General features: G+C 44.0%; 1 protein-coding gene across 6 annotated transcripts in view; it reads left to right on the top strand.

The window, feature by feature from the left end:
* The window catches only part of LOC143027617 (transmembrane protein 151B-like), a 457,079-nt gene that overhangs the window by 428,356 nt on the left and 13,443 nt on the right, over positions 1 to 15,280 (top strand). For all 6 annotated transcript variants that reach the window (XM_076188984.1, XM_076188982.1, XM_076188986.1 and 3 more), the window contains exons 5-6: position 1; positions 12,727 to 12,848. The exon at position 1 is cut by the window's left edge and continues 158 nt beyond it. In XM_076188984.1, coding sequence (XP_076045099.1) covers position 1; positions 12,727 to 12,848 — 123 coding nt within the window. The remainder of the gene's footprint in view (positions 2 to 12,726; positions 12,849 to 15,280) is intronic.

The raw sequence follows: 15,280 nt of genomic DNA, 5'->3' as shown, positions 1-15,280 counted from the left end.
GGTAAGACTGACGAGCTACGTCAGTGCATTACAACGCCGGAAGGTTTGTAGCCAAGCGAACTCGTTGACCGGGTGCCGGTACGTCCTTCGTCGTTCTGATGATGCGCGTTAAGAGTCTTTGTCCGTATTTTATGAGATTGGATATGTTTTTCTTATATTGTAGCCATAGTCCAGAGCCTTTGTTGATAATATTACGTCACGTTTTATGTCAATAGTTCAAGTAGGAATAATATATACGACGTTCAAAGAATGAAATTAAATTTCATCACTTACCATGTGATTAACTATTGGATCACTACTACATTAGGTGTAGCAGAGGCCTTTCTTCTCTACGGAAAAAAAAAATGATATGATATCATGGCCCGTTAAAAAAAACAAACAAAAAAAAACCAGCCCTTACATCTATATAACATGTTATACTTAATTAACACCAGCTGTTTTTTTTTGTAGTCCAGAAAAATTAATATTTATAGGATGTAACTTGCCCGTGTAGACATTTTTTTTTACTGGTTACTGGTAATCATTCGTGTTCATTCATCCGACTTAATTATGTCCATTAATCTATGCGGAAAAGAAAGATAATGGAGAGATATATAAAAATAATATATAAGCAAAATTCTCTTCAAAAAGAAATGACCTGTTAGGACCAGAGAGATGGAAATCATTCGATTTTGGGAGCGGGGACAGGTTCAAAGGATATAAAAGACAGTATGACGTCTGTCATCGTGAGACGTACAAAGCGCTCCACGGTATCAAAGGATTGGGATTTCACTAGCTTGGGAGTATGGAGATCCGGTCGTCGTCCACCTTTCTCTACCTCAGTAAATTGTGTTAATCTGTATCCAGAATGCACTTTCAATGTGACGTCAGGGATTAAGGAAGCCAGGAATAGCGCAAGATATTGATCCAACAACAAATGGATACTGTTATTTGCGTAAGCAAAGTGGACAGCGTTATGTTTAAGAATAAGAGGCAAAGCGCTCTAAGGCTAGAAAATAAGGCTGACTCTAATTTGTACCAATATGTACTAAAGTGTTTCATACTGAAAATTCGTGGACTTCCGTAATCATTTAGAAAAAAATGCTCCAAGGTTTTTAGTGTGTAAGCTAAATACATCACCTGGTCAGGGACCTAAGTCTTCACAACTTTATAATCTTGGTCGCTGGTCCCTCGCTCACAGCCTACTTCACTCCTCGCAGTCACTGACCAGAGTGTCGGGCTAATGAGCGTCATCTGTCCTGGCAACGCTCATATGAACAAATGCACAGCAACCTGCGCAAGAAAGAATGGTCCCATTTACAAATACAATACATTATATACAATCCCAAGGGAATAAAATGTTTGTAGTACATAAATTCAGTAATTGCAATACATTGAATAGATATCCAAATACTTTAATCAATGCACGAATACACAAATATACAAAATGTACCAAGTCATCGGGTACGATTTATACAAACATCTCAATTTCCAATATCATCGTTCTAGTGATGATACACCAAAGGTTATTTCCTCTTTATAAGCAGCGTGGTCGAGTTTAGGCACAGAACTGCATCATAAATAAACAAAGTTCTTCCGACCATTCCTTCCATTTTAACACTTCGGGAATGAAGGTTTGTTTTATTTCACATCACACTGTTTGGATAAAAATCAGTGCATATCTCTTTCACAGTAGGGTTTCACTGCTGGTATTGGTCTAATTTCACTGCTTCATGGAAGTCAGCGCACTAAGGCACATCTCCTTCACAGTAGGGTTTCACTGCTGGTATTGGTCTAATTTCACTGCTTCATGGAAGTCATTGCACTAAGGCACATCTCTTTCACAGTAGGGTTTCACTGCTGGTATTGGTCTAATTTCACTGCTTCATGGAAGTCATTGCACTAAGGCACATCTCCTTCACAGTAGGGTTTCACTGCTGGTATTGGTCTAATTTCACTGCTTCATGGAAGTCAGTGCACTAAGGCACATCTCCTTCACAGTAGGGTTTCACTGCTGGTATTGGTCTAATTTCACTGCTTCATGGAAGTCAGCGCACTAAGGCACATCTCCTTCACAGTAGGGTTTCACTGCTGGTATTGGTCTAATTTCACTGCTTCATGGAAGTCAGTGTACTAAGGCGCATCTCCCTCACAGTAGGGTTTCACTGCTTCATGGAAGTCATTGCACTAAGGCACATCTCCCTCACAGTAGGGTTTCACTGCTGGTATTGGTCTAATTTCACTGCTGCATGGAAGTCAGTACACTAAGGCACATCTTCACAGTAGGGTTTCACTGCTGGTATTGGTCTAATCTCACTGCTGCATGGAAGTCAGTTTACTAAGGCACATCTTCACATTGATTGATTGCTGGAGCCTACTCCACTTCACATCTACTCAAAGATGAATTATGAAGTATATGAGAAAAAGTTTCCTTCGAACTCCATCCTTTCGTTGATTTACTATTTTCCTCCAATCTCTCCTATCTTTTGTACATCCTCTTCCTTACTTCATAGTATGCCTACTCTACTCCACATCTACTCAAAGATGAATTATGAACTAGATGAGAAAAAGTTTCCTTCGAACTCCATCCTTTCGTTGATTTACTATCTTCCTCCAATCTCTCCTATCTTTTGTACATCCTCTTCCTTACTCAACAAAATTACTATGTACATCCAAAGCTCTTTCATTTCATCCATGCATCGCATTATTGGTCCTTGTATCGATCTTACTACAAACACTTCCACTACCAACACTCTGTTACATTTTCCTCATTAATTCTTTCTATATTCCAAATAACTACACCGTGTTTTCTACCCTATTTAACAGTATTCTTCGTGCTTCCGTCCTCTGCCACAACATATATCTTATTTCATTCATTTAAGTCAAAACTATATTATGTTTCACCACCTCATCTAAAAAAAAATAGTAATAAAATAAAATAGAACAAATAAAACAAATTCCCTCTTTCCCACCCCACTTTTATTAAGATTCTATGCTCCATACAAGATTCTGAATAAAATTACTCCTTCGAACAACGTCTTCTTTGTATGCATCCCGGAATACCTAAAGCTCATAACAACACTTGTGTATATATATGTACATATGTTTAAGTATATGTGTATGTATATGTGTATGCATATGTATATGTGTATGTATATGTATATGTATATGTATATGTATTTGTATATGTATATGTATATGTATATGTATATGTATATGTATATGTATATGTATATGTATCTGTATATGTATATATAGATGAATATACATATGCATATATCTATCTATTTATATATATATATATATATATATATATATATATATATATATATGTATATATATATATATATATATAAATATATATATACATATATATATATATATACATACATAACTATATATATATATATATATGTATATATATATTATATTATATATATGCATATCTATATATATATATATATACACGAGTATATATATATATATATATATATATATATATATATACGAGTATATATATATACGGGTATATATATGTACATATATACATATCACTAGGACGAAATGTAGACGCACGAAGAACCCACAGTCGGAATTAAGAAGGAAACTAAGAAGAAAGTTTAACTTTTATATTTCGGCTAATAGATTGTCCTCTCCAGGAAAGTACAAAATACAAGAGTTGCCAGTTTGGTGATTTTAGTCCCAGCGGAGCTAGCCGATTTAGGGACTGGCTTGTAGTTTCTGGGTGGCTTCAAATAGTGTATTTGGAGATGTTAGGGAAGTGTTGGGGTGATTTGAGAAGTTGTGTAATTGGGTAAGAGTTTTGATTTTCGCTTGTGGGCATGCGGGTGCATGTGGGGGTGGTCGGGGTGTTTACAGCAGTCCCCCGACTGGGGAGGAGCAGACGAGGTTGGCTGCAAGGACGAGGAGGTCGACTTTGGAGGAGGAGTCCGCAATGAGGCGTTCGAGGGCTGTGGCAGGGTCATTGAAGTTTGACCTTAGGGGCCAGAAGTGGGCTTCCAATTCGGGGCACAAGAAGAGGCAGTGCTTGAAAGATACTTACGCGCCACAGGTGCAGCGGGAAGTGGTATATTTGGTCCGCCAGTGATTCACCCGTATCCTGCTGACTGTTGCCGCAATGTACGGGGGTAGAGAGGAGAAGGTAGGGGGGGTCGGTCCAAGGCAGGTCTTAAGGAGCCATCCACGTTCAACAGCAGTAGAGTGGTACTCCAATTTCCAGATGTCCCAGGCAGCGCGGTCAATTTTGCAAAAGAAGTCATGTGCAGAGGGTTGGATTGAGGTGACTTTGCTGTTAGGCAATGTGGCACCTGTTTTGGCAGTTTTGTCTGCCATCTCGTTTCCAAGGAGGCCCACGTTCTAGGGGACACATTGAAATCGGAAGTGGACTCCTGCCCTGCCGGCCTCCGTTAGAAGGCACAGGACGTCGTTAAGGATGGCGGGACGTGACGCACAGCTGCCGTTCTGGATAGCTATTAGACTAGATTTCGAATCTGATAGCACCGTTACCTGCGGTGGTGGGTGGGGAAGGGCGAGTACAATTTGCACTGCCTCTCTGATGGCGACGAGCTCAGCCGTGAGGATGGTGGTGGGGGGTAGTTTCACTGGGTGAGCTTCCATTGTGCTGTACAGGTAGATGCCTGCTCCTGAGCGTCCATCTTCGAACACTGATCCGTCTGTATATATCAGAAGGTCGTCACGGTATTTGAGCGCAATCTGCTCCCTTGCTCGCGCTGCAAGCGTGTGTGGGTCGTCTCGACGGCTAACTCCGGGAAGGTTAAGCTCCACCTCAGGAGGGGTGAGGGCCCACGGAGGGAAGGGGTCCACCTGGCACTGGGCAATCCTCCGGCGTTGGCCAGGTTGGATTTTGGCCTTCTTGCAGATGTCCCTTACTGTAAAGGGAAGGCCGTGAACGGGAACGGGGGTGGAGGCTGAGTACCAGCTCTCATCCATCTCTTCATCTGTGGAGTTAGGTACCCTTCCAGAGCTGAATAGGTATGTACAGGCACCCTTCTTCAGGCAATGCCTGAGTGGTAGTAGGCCGGCTTCATTGTAGATTTGGGCCTGGGGAACCGACTTTGCTAGTCCTAGCCCTAGGCGGAGCGCTTGGCACTCTACCCGAGCCATTCTTTGCACGGCCGTCGGAGGGAGGTCGTGGAGAGCGGGGGCGCCGAAGAGAAGGCGGGAACGCACGAGGCTCTGAATGATGGGAATCAGAGTTTCCCTGCGTTGGCCCCATTTCTCCCGACGGATGACTCTGACGAGATTGAGCGCCCGTCTGGCACTGAGACAGGCTAGTCTCAGGTGCTCGTTCCAAAGGCCGTCCCGCTGGAAGGTGACCCCCAGGTAGCGGACGGAGGCAGCGGGTTTCACAGCAGTACCGCAGACCGTGATTTGATTCCAGTCCGGATACTGACCTGCGTTATAACCCTTGCTGTGCACCGGCATGTATACAGTTTTGGTCCCGGAGAGGGTGAATCCAAGGTCCATGAGATGGTTTACGACCACGTCCACTTGCTCTTGAAATACCCTTACCTCCGCCCGATGGTTTGCAGAGTTCTTCTTTGGCCGTCGGTACCTGGACTTCCTCCAGAGGGCTATGTCGTCCGCGTAGGCAGTGACTATGGTGTCATGTCTCACCCCCTCTCCCACCCCCGCTAGTAGCAGGGTGAAGAGTAGGGGGGCGACGACGGAGCCCTGGGGGACCCCCATGTCGATTTTGGCTTGCGAACTGATTATCCCTTTCCACCGAACCGCAATTGTTCTGCCGGCGAGAAACGACTTCACGAAGTTGAAGATTGCCGGGGAGACCCCTATGGACATCAGCTTCAATAGGAGCTTTGTGTGCCAAACGGTGTCAAAAGCCTTGGAGATGTCCAGGAAACAAGTGTGAAGAATTCTTCTCTGCCTTCGGGCTCTCCGGATGTGTTCGGCGAGCTTCACGACGTGATCCGTTACGCTTCTACCCCTCCTGAACCCTGCTTGAAGCTTCGGGAGGCACTTGTTTGAGTCCACATGGTGGCTTAGGCGGTTCAGGATGATACGTTCGTAGACCTTTCCGACGTGGGAGGTGAGGGCCACGGGCCGGTGGTTTTCCACCAGGTTCCTCTGTTTTCCCGCCTTGGGAATGGGGACCACAATTGCATGTTTCCATGCCAGTGGTACCAAGCCTTCTCTCCAGCATTTGTTGTAGATCGCCAACAAGGATTGCTGGAGGGCGGGAGGGAGGTGTCGCAGAAGTGGGTACACAATTTTGTCTGCACCTGGGGATTTCTTGGTGGCCTTAATGGCCCTGAGAGCCCACTTCAGCTCGAAGAGCGAGAGGTCCGTGTGCTCCCCCTTGGGGGGGGAGAGGTCCACAAGGTCATCATGGGCTGCCCGGAAGTTGCGCTTCTCAGCGGGGAGGCTAGCTGAGGAGCTCGCGCTGGCAAAGTGGTGGAGGAGCCCCTCTGCCTTATCCTCGGCTGTGCGCAACACCCTCCCATCGGGAGCCTTGAGGTCATCATCGGGGGGGCTGTAGTGACTCTTAATTTCCTTGAACCTCTTCCATGCTTCGGTGAGGTCCAGCTTGTCCTTCTTGACGTTTTTCCAGTAGTCCAGTTTTGCTTGAGCAATGGTCTTCTTGCACAGAGCTTTGGTCTGTTTCATTGCGATATGGGCGGACTCCGAGCCCTCCCTCCTGTACCGCTGATAGGCCAGTTTTTTCTTTTCAACAGCCTCCTTGCAGTTCTCCGTCCACCATGGATGGCCGCGTCTTCCGTGCTTACCGCCAGTCACTGGGATGGCTAGCCGGGCCGCCTCGAGCACAATGTCCGTGAAGAGGGTGTTTAATTCCTCTCTCGGGCGGGTGAGCTCGAGTTTGAGGTGGGCGTCGGCTAGGTGGGCTTGAAAGGTCGTCCAGTCCGCTTTTCCCAGGTTGAAAGTTGCTTGAGATGGCGGGGGGTGGGTAGTGGGGGTGAGGTGTAAGGTGACGGTGATGGGGAGGTGGTCGGAGGACAAAGGGTCGTCCTGGACCGCCCATTCCGTAATCCCCGCAATGTTTGGGGATGCGAAAGAGAGATCTAAGGCTGAGGTACCATGTTCTGGGCAGTCAGGTAGCCTAGTGTGTCTCCCATCGTTAAGAAGGACGATGTCAGCCGCGTCTAGTTGGGAGCATAATTCTGGTGAGGAGCGGGGGTATCCGTCCTCCCAAAGGGCGTCCCTTCTGTTGAAGTCACCTACCACGATCCAATTGTCCGGGAGGGTTCCCAGCCACTCGAATTTAAGCGACGTGGTTGGGTTGTAAAAGTTGAGTATGTGTACTGACCGGCCATCTTGTAAAGAAACGGAGGATACCACCCCGTAGCCTTCTTCTAGGGGGGAGCCTGGAAGTGACCCAGCACGGGCGGCCAGTCCTATGGAGACGTACGTGGCGGTTCGAACCTTGCCGGAGTCGTCGGTTGCGAAGAAGGGAGGGTAGTGATACCCTGGCAGGGTTGGCAACTGGTGGGGAGAGGTGTGGAGGGATTGTAGTGCAAGTACCTGATAGGAGCTTCCTGCAAGGTGCTGCACTAGGAGGTCTCGGGCGGTGTTAATCGCCCTGCAGTTCCATTGCATAATTTTAATTACCTCCATTATTGGTGATCTCTGAGATGGATTTTAGGATCACGAAGATCCCATCTAATAGCTTGGCTGCTTGTGGGTTGGACCGTGCCAGGTCCCGTTGTAGGGACTCAACGGTGGCCACGAGGTAATTCATGGTGCTGGCTGCGGGTGTGTCGTTGGGTGGGGGTGGGGAGGGTGACGAGGTGTGCTCGTGTGTGGTCTCGCTGCTTTTTGTATGCCTAGTGGTGCTGTCCCCATCATCTAGGGGGATGCCCTCATCCTCTTCCCTGGGGTGGGTAGGCATTGTGGATGGTTCTGCGTCTTTGTTTTTAGTTTTGGAAGCCTTGGATTTCCTCTTCCTGGGTCTGAGTTTCTTTCTTTCCTCGGTGGTCTTGCCGACTTCGGTGGGAGATGAAACGTCCAAGGAGACGGTGGTTGGGGTGGGAAGCCTTAGATTTGCCTCCTTTTTCGGGGGTTTTGAATTCTTGGGGGGAGCAGCGAAGTCTCTCTCTTTCGCCCATTCATCCTTTAAACGGGATTCCCAACGTTCCCTGGCGATGACCAAAGCCTCTGCGAAGGGGGTGTAGCGCTGGTTTTTCACTTCATGCGCTATTTTCCGGATGGCTACTTCCGGACAGTTGGGGTACGCTGCAGAGTGTTTGCCACAGCAGTTGACGCAGAATAGTTGACTTTCCTTACAGTCTTGCGTGGCGTGACCCTTACCACATCGAGCACACCGGGGAGCCTTGCGTCGACACTCCTTCCTGGTATGCCCCAGTAGCTGGCACCTGGTGCATCTACGTACGGGGGCGACATAGGGAACCACCTGGTGAAGGGTGTACCCCAAGTTTCACTGTGGAGGGGAGGATGTTCGTTTGGAAGGCTACTCTCACTGACCCGGTTGCAAACGCCATCTCTTGTAGTGAGACGCTGGACTGAATCTACGGGTAGTTCCTGGGCCTCCAAGTCTGCCTTAAGAAGCTTCTCTGCATCGTCGTCGATGGGGACACCTTTCACAACTCCCACTACGATGGTTCTGGGTATTCTGGTCATGATCTTCATGGGTGGCTGCCGGACTGATTTCAGGGTCGCCGTCCGTAGGAGCTGGCCCTGCTGCTTCTCCGATGTACAGCTGATAAGCCATTCTCCGGATGGTGTTCGGCGGATGCCATCAACAGGTCCTACTGCATCCTTTACAAGCTGTGCCTGTCGCCAGGATCCCATCTTGAGGAATTGGGAAGGGTCCTCAGTAGGCTTGATGAGGACCGGATATTTGGTGGGGCCCGGGTCGAGGCGGGGCTTCTGAGGACGTTGACGACGGTTGTTGACAACTCGCCATTCTCCCTGTCCAGAGGAAGCGGTGACGGTCGCGTACGAATGACGTGCCGGTCCTCTCCCCTCTCCGTCGACGTTGTTGGTAGCGTCCGTAGCTGAGGGGAGGGTAGGGGGCTGGTCGGCTATTGGGCCTTCCCGATGTGGGTGGTGTTCCATAGGTGGGGAGGACTCTTCTTCCATACTTTGTGGTAGATCCCAGTATGTTTGTGACCTTGCGTCAGAGGCAGCTCCTCGTGGGCGCTTACTGCGGTGGAGGGTGCCGTGGAGTCTAGGTTCTTCATCTTCCTCGCTGTCGGAAAAAATGCTCTTTGTACTCGGGAGTACGTCCTGGGCCGCCATGATGCACACACGATGGCTCATGAGTATGAGTATGTGATCACAAGAGTTGTTTGAGACTTACGAGTAGATATTGTTAGGACGAAAGAGGGGCAGGAACAGGGATAGCATGATGGGAAACATTCCGTCACTTAGGGCAAGGTCAGAAGAAATAGGGGCGCGAGGTCAGAAGAGGGGGAGGAGTGCGGGGTCAGAAGGGGTGGGGGAGCGGGGTCAGAAGGGGTAGGGGAGCGGGGTCAGGAGGGTGAAGATTCTTAACCAAACGACTCACAGCCAGACGTGAGATCATGTCTGGATACCATTGTCCTTTGGAGATGTTAAGGTTCGGACATTCTTCGATTAAGGCGGATTCAACTATTTTCCTCCTGAAACCGCAATTAGGCTTAAACACTAATTTAGCCTTATCCCAATCAAAATAATGATCATTGTTGCTGATATGTTGGAACACAGCCGAACTTTCTTGGACATATCTAACGGATCTTTTGTGTTCGGAAAATCTGGTGGTCAGGCCCCTGCGGGTTGGACCAATGTACACTAGATCACAATCCCGATAGAGCTGTAAACTCCCGAAGCTTTGGCTCCCCTTAACCTTTGGTAGACATTGACAATTCGTTTATGTACACTACGGATCCGGGACATAATGCCTCCCGGACACAATCCCCCCGGACAAATTACCTCCGGACAATATCCCTCCTGGACAGAATCCCTCCACAAAAGTGAGCGGGCTGGACAAAACCCCCCCTAATTATTAAGATTAGCAGCTCTCCCATTATATACCATCACATGCAAAGCAATTAACACCTTACCTTACCGAGGTGCTAATGAATACAGTACAGACATTTATATACTTGATTGAATAAATGATTTATGATTTTTTTTCACTACTACACCTTACAAACATATATGAAAATATTATATATATATTAAAATACATAAACATATACTCACATATACAGTCAAATATTATATGAAAAGTAAATTGCCATCAATCTTTCTAGTTAAAATGTCTAACAATGAGATCTGGTGACCTACTTCCCATTTGGTCCTGAATATAATGTTAAAGGACAATTGGTTCAACTTGTCCAGGAATACTTCAAAAGCGACCCACCTGTCATCCCACGCTAATAAAATGTCATCTCATCTGTCAATGTCCACCAAAAAATAAGGAGAGCCGAGAATCCGGGAGCTTACCATGTCGAGATTGTGATCTAGTGTAACTTGGTCAAACCGCCTGGACCTGAACACCAGATTATTCGAACACAAAAGATTCAATAGATATGCCCATGAAAGTTCGGCTGTGTTCCAACATGTTAGCAACAAATATCATTGTTTTGGGATAAGGCTAGATTAGTGTTTAAGTCTAATTGTGGTTTCAGGAGGAAAATTGTTGAATCCGTCTTAATTGAAGAATCTCAGAACTTTAACATTTCCAAAGGACAATGGTATCCAGACATAATCTCACGTCTGGCTGTGAGTTGTTTGGTTAATAATCTTCACCCTCCTGACTCCGTCCCCCTCTCCCTACACCTCACTCCTCCCCCCTCTGACCTCAAACCTCTACCCCTTCTGACCTCGTACTCCTCTTTCTTCTCACCCCTCCCTAAATGACGGAATGTTGCCCGTCATGCTATCCCTGTTCCTGCTCCTTTTTTATCTTAATTAACAGTATCTAAGTCTCAAACAACTCCCGTATTTTGGACCTTCCTGAAGAGGGCTATAACTATTGGCCGAAACATAGAGGTTTAACTTTTTCTTAGTTTCCTTTTCAATCCCGACAGTGTAATCTTCGTGCATATATATATATATATATATATATATATATATATATATATATATATATATATATATATATATATATATATATATATATATAATGTAACATATGATCAAATGGGAAAAAGGACAATAGAGATTAAAACTGGGAAGGACGAAAGAGAGCAAGATAAATTTGTACTTTGAAGTCAATGGGTGGTAGCAAAGAAAGGAATGTAATAGAAACATTAATATGATAGGAAGAAAATATTGATTAAATTGAAAATATATATATTTTTCCTAGTGGCATTTTCATATAGTGATCTCAATAAAGAAATCTCAAAGCATGTTTGAAGAAGAATGAAAGTAAAATAAAAGTAATGTTTAATTAAAAAAAAATCAAAGTAAAGGTAATATAACTGATAGTGAGATATCAAAACTAAATATTCGTATTATGAAAATTAGATAAAAAGAAGTATCAGAATTATTTGGAATATCGTATTAATAGTAACATCATGAGATACTCTATCTATAATTCTGACACCAAATCTTACAATCAGTGTAAAATCCCAATTATGAACTCCAGATGTGAAACTTAGAAATTGGTGATGACGATGGTGACAAAGATAGAGTACAATTTAAGGAATGGAGAGATCATTGCAGGAAATAACGCCGAAAGACTTGAAAAGGGCACATTGGATAAGAGAGAAAAGAGGGCTGAAGGCGATAAAGAAGCGTGAATAGAATTTGTCAAGAAAAATAGACAAAAATGAAGGTGGGGAATGGAGCAACCGGGTAGCAGATTGAATGCCATGAAATAGGAAGTGTGGAAGAAGAGGGGGGCCAGATAGATGATAGGCATACGCAGACATCTTTAGATGGTTATATAAGTAAAGTCATTGTCACCTGGATTGGGTCAGAAGGAAGAAAATGGCTCGGTCAAGGGTCCAAAAATGTATACATACATACATACATACATACATACATACATACATACATACATACATACATACATACATACATACATACATATATACATACATACATACATACATACATACATACATACATACATACATACATACATACATACATACATACATACATACATACATACATACACACATACATATACCAAAGGCTTTTTCCCCTTACACGAGGGGTATTCAAAAAGAAAAAGGCATAGAAACCACTCCCACCCATTCCATTTCTTATATATTCCACTCCCCTCCACTCTCCTCTCTCCTTCTTATCTTAGCACCTCCTGGATGACGGGTCATCCCTGCATCCTGTTCCCTGCCCTGGGTCAGAGGCAGTGTCGCGATTTACTGTATACCCACTGAAACTGCCTTTTTAGGTAACAGCGATTAGTAACGTAAACAAATCACAGACATAAAGATAAGATATTGGGTGTTGAGAGTTAAACGAAGACGATCTAAGAATTGATCTAACGTTCCGACCAACTTGGTCTTCTGAAGAAGACCAAGTTGTTCGAAACGTTAGAGTAAATCAATTCCTAGATCGTCTTCGTTTCACTCCCAACACCCAATCTCTCATTTGTCCTTTCTTCTCCACATAAGGATAATAAACAAATTATTATATTATGTCTTCAGAAATTATGAAAAAAAATTGCTTTTTAAATAATATAGTGACTCTGTAGTTCACTTGTTTGAAAGTAGTCTTCTCTTGTGCACAACACTAAAAGATATTACTGTTTTTCAGGTCTTCTATGAACGTGTAAACTCACAGGCGGCTGGAACTTGCTTCCTTTACTCAGGCTGCGGAGTCAAGGACATATCTAAGAAGCTCGTAGATCTCTCCGCTTTCCCTGCCACTAAAATAAGGTGAGGTATTTCTCAATTTGATAAGTTCTTGCTTGCATTGTAAGATATAATTCCATCTTTTGTCAAATGGAATTAAGGTACTCACGTAGCTGTACATGTATATATATACATACATGCATACATGAATATATATATGCGTAAGTAACCACTAGGAAAAGTAAACTAACGAAGCAGAGCGCTTTCGTATAATTACATCTTCAGTGCAGATACAAAGAAGGAATTAATATATATTTATAACATAATTCCTTATTTGATTCTGCATTGAAGATGTAATTATACGAATGCGCTCTGCTTCGTTAGTTTACTTTTCCTAGTGGTTACTTACGCATTTGTGAACACACGTTCCTAGTGTTTTTATTGCATATATATATATATATATATATATATATATATATATATATATATATACTGTATATATATACATACATATACAACACATCCCTGACGAAGTCCCACCTTTACCTCAAACCATTCACTCTCTCCATTTCTAATCCTGACACACGCTTTACTACTCTCGTAAAAATCTTGACTGCTCCTAAAAGCTTTCCTCCTATCCCATATATCTGCAATACCTCCCACAGTGCCTTCCTGTCTGCCCTATCATAAGCCTTTTCCAGATCCATAAAAGCCCAAAATACATCGTTACCTTTTCTTATAGCTTTCTCACATTTTCTTTGTCTTACCACAAAAATCTGATCTACGCAACACTTATCTGTCCTAAACCCACACTGTTCCTCTACTAATCCTCTCATAAAACATCAGTTCCCACTACAAAACCCTCTTTTAAAGATATTTTAAAAATCCTCTTTTGTAACTCCATCAATCCCTCTTTTAATTTAATTCCTAACAAACGTGCCACAGTTGCTTACCATTACCTAATACTGTACACAAACAAGTTGTTAATGTCCATCAAAGGTTAAGGAGTGCTGAGACTCAAGCAGTTTATAGCCTACCTTGACCAAACCGTCAGGGATCTTAACACCAGGTTAACGGAGCACAAAAGATCTATTAGATATACCCAGAAAAATTCCACTGTGTTCCAACACGTCAACACCAAAAATCATAGTCTTGACTGGGGCAAGGCCAAAATTTTGTTTAAGTCTAACTGCAGCTTCAGGAGAAAAAGTGTTGAATCCGCCTTAACAGAAGAATGTCCGAACATGAACATCTCCAAAGGTCAATGGTCCCCGGACATAATCTCACGGCTAGCTGTAAGCCGTTTGGTTAAAAATCTTCACCCTCCTCACCCCAACAATCTTGAACACTTGCATCGCCTAGCTATTGGGCAGAGATTTCGACTAATGTCGTTCCAGTGGATCCACTGATAATACAGTCACTGAATCTATTTTTGCCGATGATGCTGTGCTTCTTGCGGAGTATTTCGAGTTCCTGTTTGCAGTCTCGAGTCAGTGAACAGGGACACGGCACCGATGAGATTCCAGGCATTTAGGGTCTAACTGGAAGGCGCTTTGATCTACCCATGCAATTGGCAAGCACATTGAGGTTCTGGAAAGCTTCACTTACCTTCGCCCATTAGTACATAATAGTGATGGATTATGTCAGGAATATCTTGAAAGGGTTGGTCATCGTCCATGTCGTTACGGACTCGCTCAACCGCAGTGTATGGCTTTGTCAGTATTGATGGAATAAGATATCTTAAAGTTGCTTGTGCTATCAGTCTTGTTCCACAGCTATGAGACCTATACGTTGAATCTTGACTTTAAAAGGCATCTTGACGTCTTTGGTACAAAGTCCCTTTGAAGGATCACGGGGTATCGATGGAATGAAAATATATTAAACAAGAAATTGTTTTCTGTGAGTCTAGGCCTATTCCCAGTATAACTTGTGAACAACAAATCCGGCTGTGTAGCCAAGAGATACACTTCCTTGATACTTATCGCACTCACATGGTGATTTACACACACACACACACACACACACACACACACACACACACACACACACACACACACACACACACACACACACACACACACACACACACACACACACACACACACACACACACACACACACACACACACACACACACATGTATGTATATGTGCACCACATGAGATTCTCATACATACATATATTCATTCATTTGTGATTTGTATGTAAACATAGTGTGAGATACGATTTGAAGAGAACAGTGTTGGCATATAGCCAGACAGAGAAGCAGAGTGTAAAGAGAAAATACAATAAAAAATAACTGGAGTTGAATTGAAAAAATAGGGAGAAAATAAAGAATGATCTTATTGGACAAGTGATGAAAGATATAAAAAAAATTGCCAGAAATTTTCAATCAACGGCTGGAGCATTAACAAAGTATGATATTTTTTCTTGTATGAATAAAAGATTTCTCCGAAGACGAAGTCAAGTTTGAACCTGAGGGCCGTGTCTTTGTTTGTTTGGGCTTCGGATTGGGG

This window comes from Oratosquilla oratoria, chromosome 8, assembly GCF_046742065.1.
Source record: "Oratosquilla oratoria isolate Oo_2021 chromosome 8, ASM4674206v1, whole genome shotgun sequence".
NCBI lineage: Eukaryota > Metazoa > Arthropoda > Malacostraca > Stomatopoda > Squillidae > Oratosquilla > Oratosquilla oratoria.
This window is presented reverse-complemented; position numbering and strand designations above follow the sequence as displayed.